The 21,087-nt window shown below is 44.0% G+C and overlaps 4 protein-coding genes across 9 annotated transcripts; 2 read left to right on the top strand and 2 right to left on the bottom strand.

Annotated features, from left to right (window-relative positions):
• The first annotated feature begins 703 nt into the window (after window positions 1-703).
• Window positions 704-2,953, top strand: LOC108149881 (protein lin-52 homolog). Of its 2 annotated transcripts, XR_005977217.1 has the most exons (5): window positions 704-866; window positions 921-1,091; window positions 1,164-1,268; window positions 1,916-2,176; window positions 2,309-2,953. XR_005977217.1 is itself a non-coding variant. In XM_041708199.1 (4 exons), exons 1-4 carry the CDS (start codon window positions 827-829, stop codon window positions 2,068-2,070), a joined length of 471 nt encoding a protein of 156 aa, XP_041564133.1. In that variant the 5' UTR covers window positions 704-826; the 3' UTR covers window positions 2,071-2,953. The 2 variants fall into 2 exon arrangements, 1 of the variants encoding a protein (XP_041564133.1); XM_041708199.1 differs by having other exon boundaries at window positions 1,916-2,953.
• Window positions 2,954-3,064: 111 nt separating this feature from the next.
• LOC108149880 (general transcriptional corepressor trfA) lies at window positions 3,065-4,327 on the bottom strand. The gene is made up of 2 exons (XM_017277774.2): window positions 4,032-4,327; window positions 3,065-3,893 (listed from the first exon to the last, which is right to left on the bottom strand). Exon 2 carries the CDS (start codon window positions 3,876-3,878, stop codon window positions 3,069-3,071), a length of 810 nt encoding a protein of 269 aa, XP_017133263.1. The 5' UTR covers window positions 3,879-3,893; window positions 4,032-4,327; the 3' UTR covers window positions 3,065-3,068.
• An 816-nt stretch (window positions 4,328-5,143) lies between these two features.
• LOC108149878 (regulator of telomere elongation helicase 1 homolog) lies at window positions 5,144-10,431 on the bottom strand. The gene is made up of 7 exons (XM_017277772.2): window positions 9,308-10,431; window positions 8,116-8,663; window positions 6,823-7,486; window positions 6,611-6,753; window positions 6,003-6,132; window positions 5,712-5,924; window positions 5,144-5,646 (listed from the first exon to the last, which is right to left on the bottom strand). Exons 1-7 carry the CDS (start codon window positions 10,352-10,354, stop codon window positions 5,434-5,436), a joined length of 2,958 nt encoding a protein of 985 aa, XP_017133261.1. The 5' UTR covers window positions 10,355-10,431; the 3' UTR covers window positions 5,144-5,433.
• Window positions 10,432-11,454: 1,023 nt separating this feature from the next.
• On the top strand, window positions 11,455-20,701 carry LOC108149870 (integrator complex subunit 6). 5 transcript variants are annotated; one of them, XM_017277752.2, is made up of 3 exons: window positions 11,455-11,606; window positions 13,923-14,251; window positions 15,190-20,701. In XM_017277752.2, the coding sequence occupies exon 3, from the start codon at window positions 15,270-15,272 to the stop codon at window positions 19,296-19,298; it is 4,029 nt and encodes a 1,342-aa protein (XP_017133241.1). In that variant the 5' UTR covers window positions 11,455-11,606; window positions 13,923-14,251; window positions 15,190-15,269; the 3' UTR covers window positions 19,299-20,701. The 5 variants fall into 5 exon arrangements, with proteins under 5 accessions (XP_017133241.1, XP_017133242.1, XP_017133244.1 ...); XM_017277753.2 differs by having other exon boundaries at window positions 11,460-11,559; XM_017277755.2 differs by lacking the exon at window positions 11,455-11,606 and adding an exon at window positions 11,633-11,943.
• Window positions 20,702-21,087: the final 386 nt, after the last annotated feature.

Here is a 21,087-nt window from a genome sequence, read left to right as displayed (position 1 = left end):
AAATTTTGCATCTCCTTATTAAATTTTATTTAAGTTAGTTTAGGTAATAGTAGTTAGTTAACAGGATCTAAGATTTTAAGAAAACATACGTTTTTAACAACTATTTTATAGCACGTTCCATTTATAAATTTAAACAATTGTGATCAAGCACGTTTTTAAAAATCTATATCAAGCTGAACTAAATCATATCTGCTTAGCTTAGAATAAATAACGCTCTCCAAAGCCCTATTTTTGTGCCCTATAAGAAAATAAAGTTTATCAAGTAAACTAGATTCTACAACTAATAAAACATCTGTTGCTTAGACAATTGGGGCACATGTGCTTTTGTCGGGCATATAATTTTAGGGGTCACTGTGCGCAGTGTGCCAAATGCTTTTTACCGTGAGAGCGAATGAGAGCAGTCGACCTCGCGCAGAGTTGTCTCTATGCGCCGTTGGCGAAGCGTGAGAAAGAACGAGAGCACGACTGTGGTTGTGGGAGGGAAGGGGTAGGGTACCGTTGCTTTACTTGCCTGCTCTCCACTCCCAATTTAAATTAATTAATTCACTTTAATTTCCTGTTATTTTTGCATTTTATTTATGTATAACAAGAAAGATATAAATAAGCAAAGTTAACAGTCCTTTGTGCACTAAAAATATATAATTGATTTATATATCCCGGAATTTTGCAGCACTGACAGTAGTGTTAATCGATAGTATGCGATAGCTATCGGGTGGTAACGCTGCATTGTTTATTCAACCTAATGGCAAGTGATTAACTTAGCCACAACATTATTGCGTTTTTCTGTTTATTTAGTTTTTGTAGTAGTTTTTTGCACTTCTTAAATATGAGCAAAGCCGAGCCAGCTGCGGAGTTATATGCGCCAGGTGCGTAAAGCTTACGAAGTCTGGGAGCCCCACTAAATACTGGTTATCTTGTAGAAACTGTTCTGAAAACAGACGATGAAGTGGCCGAGGCTACGGCGTCCGGAAGAAGCAGGTTATCCGCCGGAGAGGAACAGCCGGAGGCCAAGAGGAAGCCGGACACGCCGGAGGACGAGCTCATCTCGCTGGAAACGTTGCGCGCTTCACCTGTCCAGTGGCCGGAGCGATGTGAGTGTAAAAAACGTGTGTTTTCCCAAATTTGGCGCCATTTTTAACGTCTATTTCGGTGTGTGTTTTTAGTTCCTGGAATGGATGAGTTCCTCACCATGAGCGATACGCCCATCTATACGCGCACCACGGACTACTCTAACAACCTGACCAGCGAGGACATGGCCAAGATCAATCGTGAGTAACTACCAAGTCCAAGGGAGCCTTGTAGGGGCAGGTATACGTACACCATAGATGGCACACTATTCCTTGCTTGGGTTTTATATATACCTGTATTGTGATCCATAGAATTCTAATAAATTTATAATATAAATTATTTATAATTATAATTGTGATAATAAAGGTATTTAATATGCAGCACAGTAGATATTATTTAGTTCCAAAAATTGTAAAATATTAAGAATGAGAAACCTGTTAATACTTGTATTATCTATTCCAGAACTATACCAAGTATAAGTAAAATTCATAGGAGGACAAGAATACATATTTTTGGTTCCTGGGGTTCTGTTCCACAAAAAAAAAAATGTTGGATAGTTTTACCTATAGCCATTTGGTTGGAAATTTATATTTATTACATTAGTTCTGGCTTGGGTTCCATACAATTATAATAATAACATAATATATTATTTGGATAGTTCTATAAAGGTTTTTATCTAAAATTTTAAAATATGTATTTGAAAATATATAATAGAAATTATTTAAATAATTTAGATAGAAAGTATTGACGATACTTGTTTAGTTTCAAAGGAAATGGAAAATATTAGCTAAGAGGAACCTATAAAATTCGAAGAATATCCGTTTAAACCTTATATTTTCTCATCCAGAACTATCGCAGCTCAGACCCGAGGAGCTGATCGAGAAGATAAAGTCGATGCATGACGAGATTTATCAGTTGGGACTCCGCGAGGCCAAAGAGATGACCCGCGGGAAGCTGCTGGGCATCTTCGATCGGGAACGCATGCCCAAGCGGCAGCAATGAGCCAGGATCACCTGATCTCCCAGTGCAATGGGACTGTCGAGGAGGTCGCCGAAGTGTAATTAAGAGTTTAGCCATAGCTTAATTGTATATAAAGATATTTTTTGAAGTAAGTATTGCGCGCATAGAGGATTTATCACAATTTTACAGAGATAAATAGTCGTTTGAACAGTAACTAACGTTTATTTCCATTAAAGCATTTTGGGTCCTACGTTGACAGTACATTGGTTTTGTATTACAGATACATTTGAGGAGTCGGAGCGGAGGAGAGATGAAGTTGGAATGCGAGTGAAGCTGTGTGGCGCAAAAGGAGGACGAGGAGTGGTGGAGAAGGCACCGTAGATATCGCTATGCAGGGACTTCAACGCAACAAATAACTCTGTCTATGTGGAAGGGGATGGATCGGCATCTTGTTTGTTGTTAAAAGAGTAATCCAAGAACTAATTATGTCAGTTTATACTCTGTTCATGCAATGCCTAATTTTTAAGCATATTTAGTTACATTGTAGAGTTGGATCTAGAGCATTTTTTGCAAGTTTAAAATTTATCGGCTTCTTGTTCGTTGTTAAAAGAGTAATCCAAAAAACTAATTATGTCAGTTTATACTCTGTTCATGCAATGCATAATTTTTAAGCATATTTAGTTACATTGTAGACTCGTAACGACAGTATATTTTTAAGTTTAAAGATAATTCTTTTTTTTAAATAATATGAAAGGGAATACTTCGGCTTGAATGTCTTTTTTTGCAATTACCTCATACAAATATTTATAATAACTAAATACCTTGTACCTCTGTCTTAAGAATTGTAAAATATATATGTTAGTAAATCAAATGCATGTAAAAAAAAACGATGGTAATTAGCTCAATATATATATGTTTTACCCTCCCTCGCGATCCATCAAAATGTGGGGAACTGTGTGTCGGTGCTGGGGTTGTGCTTATATTCCTGTGACCTATATGTCCTGTATATCCTGTATATTCATATTCATATCCAACATCCACTACTCCTGCCACTGCATTCCGAATCGCTGCTCGAAGGTGATGCGATTGAAGACGCCCGCATCGGCCAGCTGCAAGGGATCGGTGTAGTAGGCAAAGCGCCTGATGTCCAGCATGGCCAGGTCGAACATCTGCTTCCAGCTGGTCAAATCGGTGACGCTCATGTGGATGGGCAGCTGCGGATCCGGTATATCGATGGCCGCCTGCAGACGATCAAAGGCCTCGGCAATGGGTCCCACTGAGAGATTCACCCAATATTCGGCCGGAAAGCGCTTGTTCTCACAGAATGGCGCCCCCTTGCGCATGATGAAGACCAGCATGAGGATCTCGTAGCGCTCGGAGCTCTCGTAGAATCGCTTGGTGCGGGTCTTCTCCACGAAATCGATGAGCAGGATCAGCGGCGTATAGTTCTGCAGATGCATTAGCAGCTCCCGATCGGTCCAAAGGTAACGACCACCGCCTTTGATGGTCAGCAGGCTCATATTGCTGGTGAGTTGTTGCTGCTGCTGCTGTTGCTGTTGGTGGTGTTGCTGCTGCTGCTGCTGATGGTGTTGCTGCTGCTGATGGTGTTGCTGCTGCTGCTGATGGTGTTGCTGCTGTTGTTGCTGCTGATGGTGTTGCTGCTGTTGCTGATGTTGCTGCTGCTGCAGATGTTGCTGCTGTTGCTGATGTTGCTGCTGTTGCTGGTGTTGCTGCTGTTGCTGGTGAATGCCGCCGGCGGCTGGGGCTGGAGTTCCGGTGCTCGATGCCACCTGGCTGGGCATGGCGACCACAATGCCCGTCTGTCTCTGGCAACCAATCTCCTCCACCATGTGCGCTGCGCTGCGCTGCAATGACGACGAAATGCAATTAAGGCAAGTGTCTAAACCAGGCCAAGGTCGTCACCCACCACACACCAACCACCGCCCACTCTTGTTACTTGTTGCAAATGGCAAACGGCAAAGGGCTGTGGGTAATCAACTTACTGCGTGCCCCAATCAAAGCGGTGTAAATTAGATGAGGCGGTTGAGGATTCCCGGCGGGTCTGGACGTGGTTCGGGTTATGACTCTGGCGCCACCGCCCCCCTCCAGAAGCTATGGTTATCTGCTCCTCCGGCTGCTCTGCGTGAGTGCCGTGTGCCCTGGACGATTGTTGCCACGCGAGTGCGAGTGCGAGTGGCATGCCTCCCCCCAAGTCCGAAGTTGCAGCACTCGTTGCAGTCTCGTTTTTCGGTTTTGGTATCGGTTTCCCTTTCCCTTTCAGTTTCGCTTTCGGATTCGGATTCGGACTCGCACTCGGTGGCGAAAACCCGATGGGAAGGTGGATATATAGTGCACATAGTGCATGGAGATGTAGGCACTCGGGTCGGCCCATTTGGCAATGAACTTATTGGATGCGCTCTGCGCTGGCTGCACTTTGCAGATTTTGTTTTGTTGCCAAGTCAACTGACAGCCCAGTTAAAATATATCTTAGGGACAGGATAATAAATAAACTTCTAATGTGATTATATATATATATACATATACATTCGTATGTTCAGCTAAGAAAAACATAGGAAAATTTAACATAATACTTTCAAAAATATAAGAAAATACGGTTTAAAAATGATTTTGAAATACTTTTAAGCAACTAGAAATTGCAAAACATATTTACTTGGTACAAAATAATTAATAAAGACAAATTAAAAATACAAACAATTATAAGCCTTGACAAAACAAGAAGTTATTTTTCAAATACTTTAAAAAATTTAGGAATTGAAAAACATATTTCCTAAGTACAAATTAATAAATAAAGACAAAATAAAAATACAATCCTATACATACAAACATAAAACTTAAAAAAAAGACAAACATTTTACTTTTAAAGTTAATTTTCAAACACTTTAAACATTTTATTAAAAGTCCAGTAATTGTAGATGTGAACTTAAATTAAATTCAAATCATAAATACAAAACTTATTTAAGCACCCTATTTTAACAACCATTGATTTCATGGAAAGCTTTAATTTAATGTAATTTTTAAAATGTAAAATATATTCTTTTTTTTTATTTATAAATTAAAATATATTTTTTATTTTTATTTAATTTAATAACAAACTGTTTTCAAAGCCCAAATTAACCATAAAATATAAAAAAAGCCTTTGTTTATCTTAAAGTTAAACTATAACTTAAATCTATAATATACACTTTACTAGAGAAAATTCGAATACAAATGCTATATACCCTTATATTTATATTTATTTGGTAATTGTAAAAAAATATATATTTATACCGCCCATATAATTATACGAAAAAAACAGCCTAGTTTACATTTATAGGCAAATCCTTGGGATGAGTAATTTCCGATACTATTTTGAATAGTCACCAAAACAGGAGAGCACTTAAGTGCCTAGAGTTTGGCCAGCCTCTGATCGAAATCGCTCTTGTGCTCGCTTTTCAGGTACTTTCGCATCCCGACGAGCATGTAACGCATCTTGGGTGCGGCCAGCACCTCCCAGAGGACACTCATCAGGGCCTGGAAGCTCTCATCCGTGCCGCTTTTGTATTCCAAGAGGGCTTTGCCGAAGCGCCGGAACTCATCCTGGTTAACCAAGCTGCGAAGCTGTAACACAAGATATACAAAATACAGACTTAAGGGATCATTTCTAACAGGGAGGATTATCCCACCTCTCGCAGAAAATCGGCCCTGGATTCGGGTGCCTCCTTAACCTGCGAACTGATCGGCTCCTGCTTGATGTTCTCCACCAGTTTGTAACGCTTTTTGGCCACCTGGCTGTTTCCCGTTTCCGGTGGCGTGGGTGAGCTTCGTTCCCGCTTGTGAATCTTAACCAAGCCAGATGAGTTACTTTTGCTATCCGTGCAGCAATTGAAATCGATACTCTGCAATGGAGATTGAAATTTCGTAAGCAACTATGTAAACAGAAAGTAAACGCAGATTCTTGGGAATCCCGTTCATACCGAGACATTCGAGTCGAGACGGCTCATAAAGTCCATGGCATTGGGCGCCGCACCACCCAGTTTATGTCCAGCGGCACTGGCATAATCGGCTGGGCTCCACGTTCTTATGGAATTGGCCATCTCCACTTGCCTGTAAGGAAGGATAATAAATAAGTTATGCATTTAAGAAAGCGAATATGACTGTAAAAGTTTGTGGTTTAGTTCTCTATATATATAATCTTTAAATGATTAACATTTTTATTTTATTTTTTTGGTACCAAATTCAAGAAGTAAACCATATGCAAGATTTTGTCGGTTCCAGAATCTGTTTTGTTGGGCTGTTAACTTTACCTATATAAACCCTTGCAGTTAGGACAACAATTCTCACTTATATATTAGGCTATTGAAATCTGATTTCAAAAAGAAAAACCTCTAAAAGTTTATGGTTGAGTTCGTTTTTTCGTAATAGATAAAAGAACTCAATGATTTAACAAGTTATGATACATTGTTTGAAAATATTATTTGTTTTTGGGCTTTTAACATTAACTTCTTAAAATAGTAGTTTCTATTAAACTGCATAATAGATATAGTACGCTCTGCATGCTAATCTCAAATCGAATGGTACCTACATGGCCTTTTCGTTGGCTGCTTTAAAGGTGGCATTGGAGCCTGGCTCCCGCTTGATTTTGGGAATGGCGGCGAGTGGCTCGTCCTCGGTTTTGCAAACCGTCTCCAAAGGTGGCTCCGATTCCCGCTCATCCGGCTGCTTCATCTGGGCCATATGAGAATAGAATTTTTAGTTAACATCATTAAATCAAATAAAGTGCCCAATAAGACTCACATTGGCCTCGGCGTTCTTGAAGAACTGGCGCAGCTCCCGGACGATGGGACCGAAGGGCGAGCACTGCGGCCGGTCGCCCAGGTGGCCACGGATCCACTTGGACAGCTGCTGCACCTGGGAGGCGTCCTTGAACCGCGAATCGCAGAGCAGAATGGCGCCATAATCGTTGCGATGCCGGATCACACGACCGATGGCCTGATTGACTGCCCGCGTGGCATCCAGATTGTACCATTCCTGGCCACTCAGCAGCTGGTTCTCCCGCGTCCTGTTCGCCTCCAGGTAGCGCCGCTTCAGTATCACCTTCGGATCCTTAAGCGGCGGATAGGGCAGACCCGTGATGATCACCGCCCGCCCGTTACGATCGGCAAAGTCCAGACCTTCGGACACTTTGCCCCTGCAAACGGCCATGAAGACGGCGCCCTTGGAGTCGCGTATCGCCTGGTAGAATTCCTCCATCGTGCTGGTGAACTGGTCCTTGCTGCGCGGCTCCAGGAAGATCGGTTTCTTGGCCGAGATGTCCGCCCACAGGCCACTCGCCTGCCACGCGTCCACGCACTTGTTCAGCATGGGATACGAGGGGAAGAAGACCAGCAGGCCATCGGGCACTATCCGCGATACATTCAGGATCGTCTGGCCCAGTGAGCTGATGTACTTTGGATTATCACTGCAAATAGTGGGCAGAAAAGGGAAAATATATTAATATGTTATGTGTGATTAATTTACAAATTTATTTAACTTAACATATGTAACATTTGAAAATGTTTTTATCGATTATGAAATACTTTTTTTCTCGTTTGTTTATTTTACTCAATTTTAATTATATGAATATAATGTTAACATAACTTTAAAGCTATTAAAACTGATATAAGAAATTAATTCTAATGTATACATGTATTAAATATGAAATTTATAAAAAATAATCAAAAAAAATTTTAGTTAACAAAACGAGACTGTTAAACTATTTATTATATAGTTAGAAAATGGTAAGAAAATTAAAGTCTTATAAATGCAATTAATATAACTTAAAAGCTATTAAAGCTAATAGACTTAAACATTCATAATTTATAAGAAATTATAAGAAGTAAATGGTTTAACTATTTGTTAAATTGATAACCATTTAGTAAGTTACGATTTATCGTAAGAAAATTTAAGTTTTCACAAAGAAAATCTGAATTTGAGTAGCTTTATTATTTCCTAGAGTTATTATATTCATTTCAACCAGCTGAATTCAGGTAAGCCATTGTTTATTATCGAATGGGGTTTGTTTAAGCTTTGGCTGTAAATAGCGCTCACCGGTTTGTGTAGTTGGATATTAATTGCTGGCGATCGGGTCCGGTGCCGATGATCTTCACGTACACCTGCGACTGGTCGACGATGTGCGGATTCTCCAGATGCTGAGCCACCGGAATGGCCAGCTCGGCGATCAGCGGCTTGAGCGGCGCCAATGTGCCGCTGGTGAGGATCACGCTGCGCACCTGGGTGTTGAGCAGCTGCTCCATGCCGAAGCCCGGATTGAAGCACCAGAAGTTGACGATTTTGGCCACCTTGCTGGAGCTGCTGGCGGCCGCAATCGTCCCCTTGCCCAGCCAACCCTGCTTATTGGCAGCCTGCTGCTTTCCCTGGCCCTGCTGCTTGGACTCCTCCACCTGGACGTGCACCTTGAAGCTGGCGTGCACCTTGGTCATCACGTCCGCCTTGTTGGCAAACACAATGGTCAGCAGATCGCTGAGCATCATGAAGGTGCCGCCCTTGCGGATGCTCATCTGCTGCGAGGCCACCAGGAGGTACTGCACCAGTTTGTCCAGCAGGGCCACTATGGTGGCCACGTTGCCGTAGGTGAACTGAAAACGGAAGGACGGGAGGTCATTTAAATATCCAATAAGGTGGCGTTTATCTTTTCCCTTTGAGTGCCTATTAAAGTGCCTTTTGCACATTTATTAAAAGCATATTTATAATTGATAACTCTTTTACATTGTAGAAAAGGTTTCCATTAAAACGTACAATAATACAAATAAATAAATGTTTTTTGGTTTTAAGTGAAACACAATATTATGAAATACTTTTAGAAAGAAACCAAAAACATCGAAAGTATTTAACAACATATGCTTACAAAGCACTAGCACCAGCACTAAGGTATTTATCTCTAAATTCTTTCTTAATTTAACGGATTAAATAATCCTTATATAGCTATTCTAAGCCAAAGGATTTCAGAAACCTGTATCTAAATATGATTAATAAAACTTTATAGATTAATCAAGCATTAACAGAAAATAGTAATTTAAAAATATATATATAAAAAAAAGATTAAAATAATAAACAAACACCGAACCCATTTTAAATTATACATTTTATACATACACAAAAATAATTATTTAAAAAACATAAAAAAAACCAAAAAAAAATAAAAGAAAAATAATATATAAATTTAATTAAAAACTGAACACTTTTTGACTATCAAAATGTCCATTTGTGAACCCTTACTTACATTCGCCTTGCCGAGCAGTTCGTACATCATGGAGGCGGGAAAGGTGGTTCCTTCGAGGGGGTTTTCCACCACCACGGCATCGATGGCCTTCTCCAGCTCGAGGAGCATCTCCTTGAGCAGCGTGAGATCGTCCAGAGTGAAGTCCTTGGGCTCATCGCCGGCCATATCCTGCGATTCGCCGCTGGCAAAGACCTTCATCACATGGGTGACATCCTCGATGGCCATGGCCACGTCGGAGGACTTGATCTGCACCGAAGCGGACTCCTCGCAGATCTTCTCGATGTTGTGGGCCTCGTCCAGGATGACGATGGTGTTACCCAGTTCGATTTTGTTGGCCTTGCGAGCCTTGGGATCGAGCAGGTAGTTATACGGCATAAAGGTAATGTCCGCCTGGGCGACCAATTCCCGGGATGCGAAATAGGGGCAGATCTTTAGGCGCTGGCCCACCTTTACCAGGTCCTCGATGTCCATGATGGTGGGTCCCCGCAGATCCGGATGATCCTTGCGCGACTCCACACGCGCCTGAAACGAACAGGTCTTGGAGTGCACCCGCAGCTTGCACATGTTCGTCTTGTTGGCGTTGCCCTGCTCCCTCATGACCTCCGGATGGATGCACAACTGGTCGCGCGAGCCGAGCACCACGGACCGCATGTTGGAGTAGGCCGTCCGCTTGAGTTCCCGCATGGCTTGTGTGAGCTGGGAGTGGGTGCGCGATGCGTAGATCACCTTTGGTATGCCCCAATTGTTGGCCTTGCCCACCGTTTTGGCCAGTTCGGAGAGTTCCGAGCCCGGGGCTCCACCCAGACCGGGCAAATCGCCCTTCTCCAGCTTGGTCATCTGTTGCTGCTGCTCCGACTGGCGGGTACGCAGCCAGGCCAATGAGGAGCACAGCAGACTCAGGGTTTTGCCCGTTCCCGTCGGCGATTCCAGGACTCCATTTGTACCGTCGCGCAGGCACTGGATCACCTTCTCCATGTACGCCCGCTGCACCGGATACGGTTCAAACGGGAAGTGCACCGGAATGCCGGCGATCAGGCTCTCCGGCATTTTCTGAGTGCGAATTTCCGGACTTTTATTTTTATTTACGTGCTTACGCGCCAAAGCGGAGAGAACATGTGTTCAGGGTCGATAACGATAACAACAGTGCCGATAGACTGTCATCGCTATCGACAAGCCAATCTTACAGTAAGCTCCCGATTTTGGGAACTAGTCTGGATATTAAACAACTTATATATCACATACAAAAAATTTTAAATTGCAAAAAATTATTTGTTGTTAGTTAAAGTTACGCCATTTATTTGAACACTTATGGTTATTATCTTAATTTTTAATTATAAACCCATAACATAAGAGTTAGCTTTCATAATGAGAACAATTGAAACATGGTATCATTTGTGATGAAACTAAATGCATATGAAAAAAAAAGGTATATATGTATTTCATATTTCGAGTGAATACTGTCGTTGTGCTGGTACAGATTTGTTATCAGACTTTACATTGCAATTTATTAAGTAAATGGATAATGGATGTGGATAAAACAAAAATCATGCAAAATAAATATTTGTCTCTGATAAATATTCTGATATTCTGTTGAAAATATAAAATCGAAGGAATATAATTACTTTGTAGAAATTTTAAAATTCAAATTTGGATAAGAAATGTCTCGAAATGATATTCATATTAATGAACCTTCCTCATAGAACTAAAAATGTTTTAAAAATTTCGGTTTTCTTATGTTTATAAATAAAAGTTTGTGATTTCTTAAAGAAATACCCGACAATTTCGGTTTGAAATCCACAAACCCAAATCTTTGCGCAGAGTATTTTCGAATAACCTGAAAATGGCCGCACCTAATCGGCCCATTTGGGCACACCTATATATCGTCGTCGGAATCAATCGAACTGCAAAAATTGTCATTTTCTTAACATTCCTATGTTGGTTCGTCGTTTTCCTAACATTAACGTTAGAAAACAACGAATATTGGACAGCGCTGCGGGCAAAAGGGAAACAAGAGTAGAGTTGGGAAAACATCGATGTTGCCCCCGCCAAACATTGATGAAACCGATGTTTTGAAAATATCGATGATATCGATGCTGGCATCTATGTTCAACCACCATCTGGCCACACTTAAAAATCGTCGTCGGAATCATTCGAACTTTGAGAATTGTGTTGTGTTGTTATTGCTCGGAGCAGCAAAATTTCCGAGACGAAGAAGAAGAAGCAGGAGCGGACGACGACAGCGCAACAACAGTGTGCGTGCGAATGTGTGTGCGGGAGCAGTGCGCTGGCGTGTGTGTGTGTAAGCGAAGCAGCAACAACTCCCCGACACTAACCAACGGGCGAGAAGGAGACGGACATACTGACGGTCGTTCGGTCGGTTCGACTGTTAGTCGCGTCTGTCGGTCGTTCTCGCTCATGCACCTCTAAGGCAGAGAGAGAGAGAGGGCGCCACATAAAAAATAAAACTCATTCTCTCGCTCTGCCCCCGTGTGTGTGTTCTCGCTCTCGCGCGGTGGTGATAAATTTCTGTTTCTGTTGGCACAAAGTAAAAATATAACAGAATATAAAATCGTGGCGCGGCATATAGGAGCTAATCGAAAATTATTGCAAGTATTGAGATGAAAGAAATTCCTGTTGTTAGTACGATTTATTTATTTTGTTGTAGAGTTTCCGGGACATTCTACAAATGACTGCCGGTGTTTATGTGTTCCAGTGTTTTTTTTTTTTTTTAGAGAGCGCACCTAATAAGCAACTTAATTATTAACCATATAAACCTTTAAAGTTGCAAAAACCCCATTCAAAAATTCGAAAGCTTTGGCGGGCAATCGATTTGCGTTCGCGTTGCAACTCTGGCGATAGCGATTCGCGGGCGATAACACGACTGCACTAATCAGCATTATCACATGCAAATTAAGGTCATCCGAAATGAAAAATGACCACCAATCAAAGGCTTTGTACGCCTTTTTGCGCCCCCTTTCGCCAAACATAGAAAAGCTGTGTGTTTTTATCGCCCCCTTTTTTGTGTGCATGTTGCTTCGGCAACCCTGGCGCTGCGGCTGCATAAGTGAATTCCGACGAAGAGCCGTGTCATTATATTGTTGGCCAAAATATCTTTTCGTCAAGATTAATTGGCCGCAAAAACTCGATTACTTCAAGTGCTCGTCGGCCTCATATCATTATTTTTTAAGACGTGTGTGTGATTTGGATTGCCGTCAAACACAATAGGCCGACTTGCTCCCCCGCAGTCACCCCTCTCCACCCACACGGGTGATAGGGTTGCCAGATCAACGATAAATCACGCACTATTTAGTTTAATCCGGAATTTGTGATTTTTGCTTGAGAAATGTTAGTTAATTTAAATAAATCTACGAAACTGCAGTTTTCACCTGTAAACAACAGGCACATCTGGTAACCCTAAACTCGCGAATGTGTGTGCGTGCTCGTGTCGTGTTCATGTCCATGTGCGCGAGTGTACGTGTATTTGCGCTCTTATTCAAATAGAAATTGAATGTTTAGCACTCGAAATTCAAGTCAATTACGGCCAGGCTCCCCTGGTAATAAAAAAACACCTTTAACTGGAAAGTTGCCCTAAATTCTATTTAAATCCCAGTGTAAGGATATGGGTTAAGCGTGCGATCGTCGAGTGATCGTTATCTTCAACCCGGCTTTGGCTCCCGCATTCCTCCTGTCCTGGCATCCCCTACTCTTTCCCCCCCCACTCTGTTTGGCTCTCTTTATCAGAGATGAGTAGGTCGTGCCACTCTCCCGCACACACAGTCACGATCGTGAGCGTTGGTATTGTGTAATCGATTTACTTTACGGTTACCTTCCGCAGAGGAGTTATTTATATCGCTCAGTTTTTGATATACATAAATTGTATAGATATAAATTAAACAATTTTTTCATACAAGTTATAACTTTGTTATTTTGGTAAAAAATAATTCCACAGTCCTTACAACTATTTTTTAATTGAAATCTTAGTCAGCAATTTTTTTACTCATTAGGGAAATAAGTAAATGGCCTAGATAATCCGTATATTATGTATTCAGAAAATGGATACAATTTACAATTATTAAGCTATTTTTTGAAGAAGTTTACTTGACCACCAAACTATTCCTCTCGTGCGAGCCTCGCCTACCTGGCTCACGCGGACATCTCTGGGCGACGCCAGCAGAGCGTGCTAGTGGTGGCAGTGGCGTCGAGTGAATGACTCCGTAGTGGGGCATCAATAGAAAGAGAAAGATGAGGGGGCATAGACATAGACGAGTTGGAAGGAGCGAGAGGAGAGGAGCAATAATGGCCAGTGAGTGGAGTGGATTTGGATTTGTGTCAAAGCGATTTCCCCTTTTCCCCTTCCATAAATATTCACAGAAAACATAGCTCTCGAGGACCAACTGACCCCCTGGGAATTTAATTCCATTTTGTTGTTTAATTAGCACTTGTTTTATTCAACATTTGTGTGTGATAGCGGTGATTACGCAGTTCCATTATCTTTATATACTATGAAGGCTCCCCTTTTAATCGATTGCACACAGTGCGTATGCGCAACCTATTGATATCGAACAACCAGTTGCATGCCAGTTTCATTACCATTTCGTTTCGTTTCTATTTGCAGTTCGTTGTTGTTTTTTATCCAGTCCAAATGTCAGCTGTTTCACGCAACATGAACCATAAAAAAAGCGGAACAGCGAAACGCAGAAAAAGAGCAAATCGATCAAGCCCAGGACAACAACAACAAAAGCAAGAGCAAGAGAATCAGCAACAACAAGCTGAGAAAAAGAGCTGCTAACAACGTAAACAAAAACTAAACACACATATAAACACACAAAAAGAGATAGCAACAACAACAATAATAAGAAGGCAGCGAGAATAAAGAGAGTGAAAATAGAGAAGGAGAAAGAGATACAGAGAAAAGAGATAGAAAGATTAACGATAACAGATAAAGTAAGTAAAACAAGATCTTTTGTTGATATGCAAACCGATTCGAAAACACTTATCGATAATTTTGCAAACATTTTCAAAACATTGTGGAATGAAAAAAATAATTGTTTAAAATAAATTATTTTGAACCTTTTGCAAACAAATTTCTAAAACCAAATAGTTTTAAGGTAAAATCATTACCTTTTCCGAAAATTTAAACTAAAACATTTGCAAACATTTGTGAAGTTAAAAAAGCTATTACTTATTTTGTTGAAATTAAATTAAACACATTCTATAGACTAATTTTGCAACAATTTAAACAAAATTAACTGGCAAATGCGTTAAGTGACCAATTTAATTAAGTATCTTTGTTTTGGCTACTTCTTATTATTTATAAACAATGGTTTTAAACCCGTATTTCCTCATGTCTCAAATTTATTAAAGTCTATTTTTAAGTTATTTGTGCTTCAAACTCTACTCATTTTGTATTTATGCATCACTCCGTTGAGATTTTAAATTGTTGTCTTAGAATTAAGTTACGTCATGCTTTAATTTGATTTTGTGTGAATATTTGTGTTATAGAAGTGCCAAGAAACTGTTCCGTTTAAGACGACATTTACTTACTCTACGATGGATAAAATTTATTTGTCATTTTTGGGTATAAATTTTAATTTTAAATCAATTTTATAAAACTTTTATTTAAATTTACTTGTTGAAGACAACAAAATAGTTATATTTTTCGACAGTAAATAAGTTCATCTAAAATTCTTTAAATTCAAAATGATGATAAGAGATTAATCACTTAATATTAACATTAATAAGGTGAATCAATCCTTTTTATCAGGTGTCCTAAAATCAAAGCCCTACAAGCCTTACACCTGATATATATAAAATCGACTTGCAACCCTAACATAAATCGCAACATTCTGAGCTAATCCTGGAATATTTTTCTTTTCTTCAAGATTACCACAGACTACAAGGAGCAGTTCGGCAAAGGGGAGTTCGGTGAGGTGGTCATCGGAACGCAGGATCAATCTCCGCCATGACAATCATACTCTTCCTGGTGGACACCTCGTCGTCCATGTGCCAGAAGGCGTATGTGAATGGGGTGCAGAAGACGTATCTGGACATTGCCAAGGGCGCCGTGGAGACGTTCCTCAAGTATCGCCAGCGGACGCAGGACTGCCTGGGTGATCGCTACATGCTGCTGACGTTCGAGGAGCCGCCGGCGAACGTGAAGGCCGGATGGAAGGAGAACCATGCCACCTTCATGAACGAACTGAAGAACCTGCAGAGCCACGGCCTCACCTCCATGGGTGAATCGCTGCGGAATGCCTTCGATCTGCTCAACCTGAACCGCATGCAGTCGGGCATCGATACGTACGGGCAGGGCAGGTGTCCCTTCTACCTGGAGCCATCGGTCATCATTGTGATTACGGACGGCGGGCGGTATTCCTACCGCAACGGTGTCCACCAGGAGATCATACTGCCGCTCAGCAACCAAATACCGGGCACCAAATTCACCAAGGAGCCCTTCCGCTGGGACCAGCGTCTGTTCTCGCTGGTCCTCCGAATGCCGGGCAACAAGATTGACGAGCGCGTGGACGGCAAGGTGCCGCACGACGATTCGCCCATCGAGCGGATGTGCGAGGTGACGGGCGGACGGTCGTATCGCGTGCGAAGCCACTATGTACTCAACCAGTGCATCGAGAGTCTGGTGCAGAAGGTGCAACCGGGTGTGGTGCTGCAGTTCGAGCCATTGCTGCCGAAGGAGGCTGGTGCCGGTGCCGGTGCCAGTACTGGGGCTGCCGGCGGCAGTGTGACGGCGGAGAGGACCCTGCTGAACAGTTTGGTTTCCAATTTGGTATCCTCGTTGACGACCGCGGTGGAGCCACCGCCGCCCGACATCGTCTTCCAGCCGGTGAAGAAGATGATCTACGTGCAGAAGCACATCACGCAGAAGACCTTCCCCATCGGCTACTGGCCACTGCCGGAGCCCTATTGGCCGGACTCGAAGGCCATCACGCTGCCGCCGCGCGACGCCCATCCCAAGCTGAAGATCCTCACGCCGGCGGTGGATGAGCCGCAGCTGGTGCGCAGCTTTCCCGTCGATAAGTACGAGATCGAGGGCTGTCCGCTGACGCTGCAGATCCTCAATAAGCGCGAGATGAACAAGTGCTGGCAGGTGATCGTGACCAATGGCATGCACGGGTTCGAGCTGCCCTTTGGCTACCTGAAGGCGGCGCCGAACTTCTCGCAGGTCCACCTCTATGTGCTGGCCTACAACTATCCGGCGCTGCTGCCCATCCTGCACGACCTCATCCACAAGTACAACATGAGTCCGCCGAACGATCTGATGTACAAGTTCAACGCCTATGTGCGCTCCATACCGCCGTACTACTGCCCGTTCCTGCGCAAGGCGCTGGTCAACATCAATGTGCCGTACCAGCTGCTGCAGTTCCTGCTGCCGGAGAACGTGGACAACTATCTGTCGCCGACCATTGCCAATCAGCTGAAGCACATCAAGAACACCGCCAAGCAGGACCAGGAGAATCTCTGCCTGAAGGTCTACAAGCAGCTGAAGCAGCCGAAGCCCCCCTATCGCCAGGTGGAGACGGCCAAACTGTGCACGGGTGCGGCCCTGCGCAGGGATCTGGTGCGGCATCCACTGCTGCGGGAAACGTTTGCCAAGCTGCATGCGGAAATAGAGCCGGTGGAGAACTATACGATTGTGGTGCCGCAGCTGACGCATCAGTCGTCTGCGAAGACGTATCGCAATCCCTTCGACATACCGCGTCGCGATCTGGTGGAGGAGATAGCCCGGATGCGGGAGACGTTCGTGCGACCCGCCTCGGTGGTGGCCAAGGATTCGGGCCACTGCCTGCCCATCGCCGAGATGGGCAACTACCAGGAGTACCTCAAGAACAAGGACAATCCGCTGCGCGAGATCGAGCCGACGAATGTGCGCCAGCACATGTTCGGCAATCCCTACAAGAAGGACAAGCACATGGTGATGGTGGACGAGGCCGATCTGAGTGATGTGGCGCCGATGAAATCGCCCAATGGCAACGGCCCGGGCGGTGCGCCGCCTGGTTCGCCATCCGGTTCGGGTTCGCCCACGGGAGCGGGTCCGTCGGGTGCGCCGGGTTCGGGGCCGGGCGGCGGTCCCGGTCCCGGTATGTCCGGCATGGGCGGCGGCATGTCCGGACTGATGCTGGGAGCCGGTGGCAGTGGCGGCTCCTCCAAGAAACTCGATGGCACGTCCAGGGGGCGCAAGAGAAAAGCCGGTCCGTTGCCACGTGGCTTTGAATTCCGCCGCATGTCCACGGACTCGCGATCCTCCTGCTCCAGTTCGGTCTCCTCCTCGTCGACGGGCAGTGCGCCGGGCTCCCCGCTACCGGGGGCCACCTCCACATCCCTGGCTGGCTGCGATTCCGTCCAGGGAGGCGGCGTCGGCGGCATCGGCGGCATCGATGGCAGTCCCAGTGCCAGCTGCTTTGACGAGGACAGCAACAGCAACAGCAGCTTTGTGAGCTCCACATCGGAGGCATCGTCGATTGACTCTGGCATGTCCTCCATCTCGCACACGGATCGCCTGGGCATCGGTTTCGACTTCAACGAGGAGGAGACCAGCGATCAGGACACGCCGCTCAATGGCTATGTGCACAACTTTATCAACGGCATCAGCGATGATGCGCTGGCATCGGGCGAAACGGAATCTTTGCCAGGTGCTGGCGTTTCCCCGCCAGCCAGCGAAACACCAACTGGAGGCGGAGCTGGAGCAACAGGAGCAGCGGGAGCAGGAGGAGCAGTGATAGCAGCAGCAACGCCAGCAGCGGCATCTGTGATCCAGGCCAGCAATGGCAGCGATGTGTGCTCCTCCAGTTCCATTCACAGTTCCAGCGCCAGTTCCTCGGGCGTGCTCTATGTGCCGCTCAATGGCCTGACCACCCATGCGGCCTACAGCAGCAATCTGGGCGGACTCAGTTCTCCGCTGGACAACCTGAGCTCTCTGGGCGGAGCGGGCGTCGGAGCAGGAGGAGGAGGAGCAAGTGGATTGCTGAGTGGCGGCAAGCCGGGATCACTGCCCCTGGCCAATGGCTATGGACATCCGCACAGTTCGGTCATCTCGCCGCCGTCGCCGCTCTCCCTGGTGCCTCCGTCGTCGCTGGGAACGGGTGCGTCCACCTCCAGCTCGGCCTACTTCAGCCACAACGACATCAACGATGCCTCGGAGATCTCGCGCATCCTGCAGACCTGCCACAATGGCACCAGCGGCGGCACCGGAGCGGGGGCAACCAATGGGAATGGCAGCACGGAGATGGGGGCTGCTGGGGGATCATCCACGTCATCCGCATCCGATGACCATGCCACGCTGGGTGGTGGCGGCGGCAACAGTTTTGATGCCCTGAAGCGAGCCGCTGGACTGGCGGGCGCCAGCACTGGCACTGGAGCGGGGAATCCGCATTACTATTGGGCCAGTGGTCTCAATCATCACAACATCAATAACAACAATAGTGGTGGTGTTGGTGGTGTTGGAGGAGCAGGACCAGGACCAGGACCAGCGGGCAGCAATCACCAACGCGGCCACAACAACAGTAGCCCCTGCAAGCTGGAGCTCAAGAGCAGCTCCTCCAGCTGCGGCTCCTCGCCGACGCACAACAACAACGGGGAGATGACGACCAGTCCACGGGGACAATCGCCGATGCCCCTGATCTTCAGCGAGGAGCAGCGTGAGGCGGCCCGGTTGCACAACATTGAGCTGCGAATGCAGATCTATCGGGACATCCGGCGACCAGGACGCGACTACAGCCTGCTGCTGGAGCACATGAACCTGGTCAAGGGCGACCACGAGATGCAGCAGGACTTCGTGGAGATGTGCATCGGGGAGACGTTGCGCTTCCGCCGTCATCGCATGGTGTCCAGCATCCAGGAGTGGTGGGATCGCAAGCAGCAGTTAGCCGGATCCGGATTGGGATTGGGATCACCTCATGGAGCAACGACAACAGCAGCAGCAGCAGCAGCGGCAGCAGCAGCTACCATTACGGAGCAGGCCGTCGCCAAGAGTTAACGATGGCTCATGTGGCACCACTGAGCCCGCGGGGTCATCCAATCCATCTGTCTGTGATGTCAACAAATTTGAAATCGAAATCGAAATCCAAGTCGATGTCGAAATCGAAATCAAAAAAAAAACAAAGGGAAAAGCAGCCCAACGGCAGCCAAGAATTCTCGTCAATTTCCAATATACTGTATATAAATGCCAGGACAGGATCTGGATCGGGATCTGGATCGGGATCAATGCCGGGGGATATAGCCACTATATCGCATACCAAACAACATCAGCAACAACAAAACCAACAACAACAAAAACGACAAGGAGAAGCAGCAACAATTCTAAAGCAGAAAGAAAACACCACATTTTTGGGGGCGATTTCTTAGTTAGTTAAGAAGTTTAGTAGGAGTTTTTTGTAGGGCGTGCGTTTGGATGCGGATACAAATCCACTCGCCAGCATGCAAGATACATGTAATTAAACTAAATATAAATACTTAAGTATAGGCATTAGTTAACGATAAAACTTAAAACAAAACAAAAACAGAAAAAACCAGAAAAAACTAAAAGATTTTGTAGCAGCCGTTTCAGTTGTAATATTTTTTTTTTTTTTTTTTACCTAGTAATATACAATATATTTTTCTCTTCTACGCCTAAGAACTTAGGAATTATTTAAATTAGACATATATCAATTTAAGTGTATATTGTATGTGTATAAAAAAATGGGAAAGTTTAGGAAAAGCTTGAGCTTATTTGAGCCTCACACATTTTAGCCAATTTTTGTTGGACCTGTTTCAAGAAAACTTCGCTTTGATTTTAGCCAAAACGAATAGGGAACGTAAAAAAAATGCAAAAAAATTACACAACACAACACACACACACACATTATATAGTATATACATATATTTATTGCCTAAATCGGGTCAGCGTTTCATTATCTAAAATAATCGTATTAACATGTATTTTCGGTTTCCACCAATCCTCTATTTTTTTCTTTTTTGCTCTTATGTTGTATATTTTCTTAAATAATTATGCAAATTGTAATGTGAGCGCATAGCCTTTAAGCACACACAGAAAATAATATTTTGAAAGGCAGGCAAAAGGATAAGCAAAAAAAAAACGTACCGTTTGTTATATATATATATAAAAACAACAAAAAAGTAATACATTTTTGCACTATTTTTTTACGTGTATGTTTGTATGCATTGCCTGTGAGTAATTGATTAATAACAAAAAAAGGAAACCTTTACTAGTAGTTAGGCGGAGGGCAGTGATTTTAGGACTGCTTCAGGATTAAATAAATATGTACAATTTAGAGTGTGCGTATCAAACAAATTTCATAAGACATCTAAAACAACAGAAACAACAGAGCAGCAGTAAAACAATACGAAATCAAAACGAAAATAAAAAGAGGAAGCATTGCATTCGAATATCATGATTTGGGAGGGGATTACTTTTTCAGCACCCCCATTCCCTTTCCCCATTCTTAGCCCAAAAGCGCCGACGACCATGCCCATGTATGAATGATCCCTTTTTATGGTCGCAGTCACGCCCCCCCGAACCCTATGATATTTATTGTATAATATTTGGGGAATTTCAAACTAGAAGCAAAATGTGGTTTTGGGAAATATTTATAGACATATTTTGAACTTGGGTAGTCGAGAAACAATTCTTAAACTAATTACCAATTTGAAAATAAATACGTCGAATCGAACAGAATTTTTAAATAAGAGCTTTAAAAGCTTTTCGAAAAAGCGTTAAAATGTTACATTGCATTATAATAAATACCGTTAAATCTTTTGAAATTTGA

This window comes from Drosophila elegans, unplaced genomic scaffold, assembly GCF_018152505.1.
Source record: "Drosophila elegans isolate 14027-0461.03 unplaced genomic scaffold, ASM1815250v1 contig_149, whole genome shotgun sequence".
NCBI lineage: Eukaryota > Metazoa > Arthropoda > Insecta > Diptera > Drosophilidae > Drosophila > Drosophila elegans.
Note: the sequence above shows the minus strand (reverse complement) of the source record. Positions and strands in the feature narration are given on the sequence as shown.